Source organism: Olea europaea, chromosome 23 (genome assembly GCF_002742605.1).
Source record: "Olea europaea var. sylvestris chromosome 23, O_europaea_v1, whole genome shotgun sequence".
Lineage (NCBI taxonomy): Eukaryota > Viridiplantae > Streptophyta > Magnoliopsida > Lamiales > Oleaceae > Olea > Olea europaea.
In genome coordinates this window covers 905482-909518 of record NC_036259.1, presented here as the reverse complement: position 1 = coordinate 909518, position 4037 = coordinate 905482, and the positions used below count along the sequence as shown (strand labels likewise).

Genomic DNA, 4037 nt, shown 5'->3' with positions numbered 1-4037 from the left:
TTTGACCATTGACCATCGACGATCGTAAAAGCCCGGTCTGATCGGTGGCCGATCGTTTATTAAAATTAGATTAAATAATATTATAAATTATTCAATATATATGTAAATGCACTAAAATCTAGAAAATATATACATATGAAAATATAGTTTAATATAACCCAAAATGCTAAAAAAATATACAATACAACCTTACTCTGAAATTGCAAGCTTAGACAACTGAATTCTATGAGGTCGCATATTTTGAAAACGTTGCAATATTGTCTCATTCTCAAGTTTCATAAAAAGATCTCTCTCCATGTAAACTTCCAAATTGTCATTCAACATTTCATCTCCCATTTTGTTTCACAAATCATTCTTGATTAGATTCATAGCAGAGAATACCCTTTCAACACTTGCAGTTACCACAGGTAATATCAAAACTAATGTGATCAGCCTATAAACCAATGGAGAATAACAAGAACTTCTAGTTTCAACCAACTTCTGAGCTACACAAGATATGCTTTTGAGGTTGAAGAAAGCTTCATCCATTCTCACGAGCATAAGAAACTTGTCAAGTTGAGGTCTAAGTAATAAAAGCTCTTCACTATTGAAATCCATCGGATATAACTGAGCAAGTCAAACCAATTTACATACATCAAAAGCTGCAAATGAATCTCTTGGACTTAAACACGAAATGCAAGTAAAAAACTCAGTAGTTGTTTCTGGAAAACGATCATTCAACTCTTGCAAGATTGAATCTATCACATAACAAAACAAATCAACATAAAAACAATGATAATAAGTCACCTGCTGACTTGCACGCCTAGGTCGACCTTTCGATATCACAATATCATCCATATTGGGCACGGAAATATGTCTATCAACACAAAACTGAATTACCTTACTCAACAAAGTATCCCAACCATTGTCTCTCATGTTCTGCAATGCGTACTTACACAACTTCAATAATCTCATAGCATTCTGAATATCCTGATCCTTTTTCTATAAGGCTTGTGAAAGGTCATCTGTAATTGCAAGAATTTCAAACATAAAATGGAGACTGAACACAAATTGAAAATCTTGCATAATGTCCATCTGTCTGATGGCCATTGATTTTTGTTGTAAACTTATGCCGTCTTCTGATATATTCTCAAGAACATCTATGGTCGCATTAAACATACTAATAAAGCGAGTAACTGTCTTTAGATGTGAGCCCCATCTAGTATCACCTGGACGTGCCAAACTCATTTCTTGAAACTGACCAGTTCCACCAGAAAGTTACTCAATATTAAGCCTCTCCAGAATTTCAACATGATAACTTGTTTGAAGAGCATCCACACATTTACATGACGCACCAACCAAATTCACACTAATAGCAAGCATGTTAAATAAATCACTAAGCATAACATTCCTATGTGCCACAGAAACAACTACCAACTGAAGCTGGTGAGCAAAGCAATGAACATACATAGCACATGGGTTCTCTCTTAAAATTAAAGCTTTTAAGTCATTGAACTCACCTGACATATTGCTTGCTCCATCATAACCTTGACCTCTCAGACTAGATATGCTCAACCCATGTGTAGAAAACATTGCATCAATGGCATCCTTGAGTGATTGGGCACAAGTATCAGCGATGTGGCAAATACCCAACAAACGCTCCTTTACTTGTCCACTTTTGTCAACAAATCTCAAAACAACCGCCACTTGTTCTTTTATAGAATTATCACGAGACTCATCAACCAAAATTGAAAACAAGGAATCTCCCATCTCATTGATCATAGACCCTGTCGTCTCTACAGCACAACAATTAACCAAATCCTTATGGATGCTTGGTGAAGTCATTTGGTCATTTCCAGGAGCATTACTAAATAGTACTTCATTAATTTTCTTACGACGAATTGCATACCAATTTAGTAGCTCAATCAGATTTCCTTTATTAAGAGACTCTTTCGATTCATCATGACCACGAGATGACAATCCTTGCATCAAGAGAAATCTAGTACAGTCTAGCACTGCAATCAACCTTGTCCTATAATTTTTTTGTTGACTACTACTTTGGCTAGAAATAACATGGGAGATACTTTGATTTTGATTCATCAAATTGGTACACTTTGCAAAAGCTTGATTATGAGCACTATCAATGAGCCCGACATGATCTTTCAATGTACTTTTGTGCTTCCAATCCCTAAAGTCAGTCTTAGTGAATATATGTCCACCCCCTCTATCTGGTTTGAATAAGTAGCAATGCAAACAATAAGCCACATCATTTTCTATACTGTACTTCAACCAATAAAATTCAGAAAACCATTCGTTTCGAAAACACCTATTATCATTTTCTATCCGTCTTCTTGGAAAGTCATGTCCATGTGGCTGACAAGAACCTTTTTGCAAATATGCCATCGTAACATCATCTCTGATATTAGGATCATATGACTCGATAGGGGGACGTTTTCCTAGATCAGATATAAGATCATCTACATTGAATTGAGCCCGAGACTTCTTTGTGCTATTTAATAACTCGAGTACTCGGCTAGAAGTAGTGGCGAGACTAGAAGCACAATTAGAACTAGGTATAGACTTTTGTTTCGGTTGAAAAAATCGTTCCATAATCTGCAAAATGCCCCAATTTAATTTTCAATTACAATTGATTAAAAAATCAACAATTCAACAAAAAAATCCCCTCCACTGATGATCAACAATTCAACAATTTTCATTTTCATTTGCTCAGTAGACAATACATAGGATCCAGTACAATAGCATTAAAGAAGAAAGTAAATTAAAATCTGGTCCAAATTGTCCAATGGATGCCATAGAGTGCAGTACAATAGCATTTTCAACTCATTCACAGATTCACTTCGAAGTTCACATAATCAGTATTGCAAAATATATAAAAATGTATTGCAGATTCAACTCATTCACAGATTCACTTCGAAGTTCACATAATCACTTTAATAAATTTCCACAAGTATTGCAATTTTCAAAATATATAAAAATGTGAAAAATATTAGTGCTGGAGCCTGGACTGGAGAGTGCAGCCAAAATGAAATCCAAGATTTTTGGAAAATTAGATCAATATGACAATATCACGAATCAGAATCACTGAACATCAATTCATCAAATAACTAAAAGTCTAAAAGAATCTTGCATTTTTTGAAGAAGAAGAGTGCGAGTGTGCGACGTGTACCGCTGTGCGGGCTGCCTGCTTCACAGCCTTCACTGGACGGTCTGGACTCAGTGGCGATCCGGCGAACCTGGCGGGCAAGTGGCGCACTGGCGCTACAGCATCTGCTGGCTACCTGGCTGCTGTGGGCCTGTGGCCTGCGGTAGTGGTGGACCGGTTGACGGGCGACGGCTAAGACGGGGAGTCGGGGAAAGCCCTAGATTGGTAAATGGTAATGGTGGGTAGTGGCAATTTGGGGAAAAATCTAGGAACCTTGAATCTTCAGTTTGGTCACTCCATCTACACCTGTGAACTCTGCTTCGGGTTGTAAATTGTAATTGTAAAAATTTGGGTATATTGGAGTGGAGCAGGCAGGTCATTTGGGCATCTTTAATTGGGCTGGATTTAAAAAAAAATGAAGCCCAAGTGCCCAACAGCCCAACAGGCAACACCCAAGCGGCCAAGCCAGTGAAGCCACTGAACGTCTCGAATTCTAAAGGAAAAAAAAACTGATTTTCCGGCGGTCGGCGTGGCGGTTCTGGTGAAGCCAGCTAGGGCCATAAGCTACATCCGCCCCTATTTGGATGTACCTGGTAAAACCATAAGCCCATGTTTGAGCTATATTTTAGGAAAAAATGCATTATTCATGTCAAATCAATGAAAAATGTGTGGTTAAAAAGTAAGGAATACGTGTAATATCATTTTATTGAACAATGTGTGGTTGAAATGATATTAAATCACTGTTGAATAATATATTTTTTTGAAAATAATGTGGCTCAAACAAGCCCTAAATATAGAATCCAAACACCTAAAACCTGATAGACTCGATAACTAATAACATCACACAATCAAGCATAGCAAAAATAACTATGTTACCTCCCAAATTTGAATCATT

At 37.1% G+C, this 4037-nt stretch overlaps 1 protein-coding gene across 1 annotated transcript; it reads right to left on the bottom strand.

The window, feature by feature from the left end:
• Positions 1 to 342: 342 nt before the first annotated feature.
• Positions 343 to 2589, bottom strand: LOC111372441 (zinc finger MYM-type protein 1-like). Its single transcript, XM_022994798.1, has 4 exons — positions 1339 to 2589; positions 1048 to 1236; positions 787 to 981; positions 343 to 606 (listed from the first exon to the last, which is right to left on the bottom strand). The coding sequence occupies exons 1-4, from the start codon at positions 2587 to 2589 to the stop codon at positions 343 to 345; spliced, it is 1899 nt and encodes a 632-aa protein (XP_022850566.1).
• Positions 2590 to 4037: the final 1448 nt, after the last annotated feature.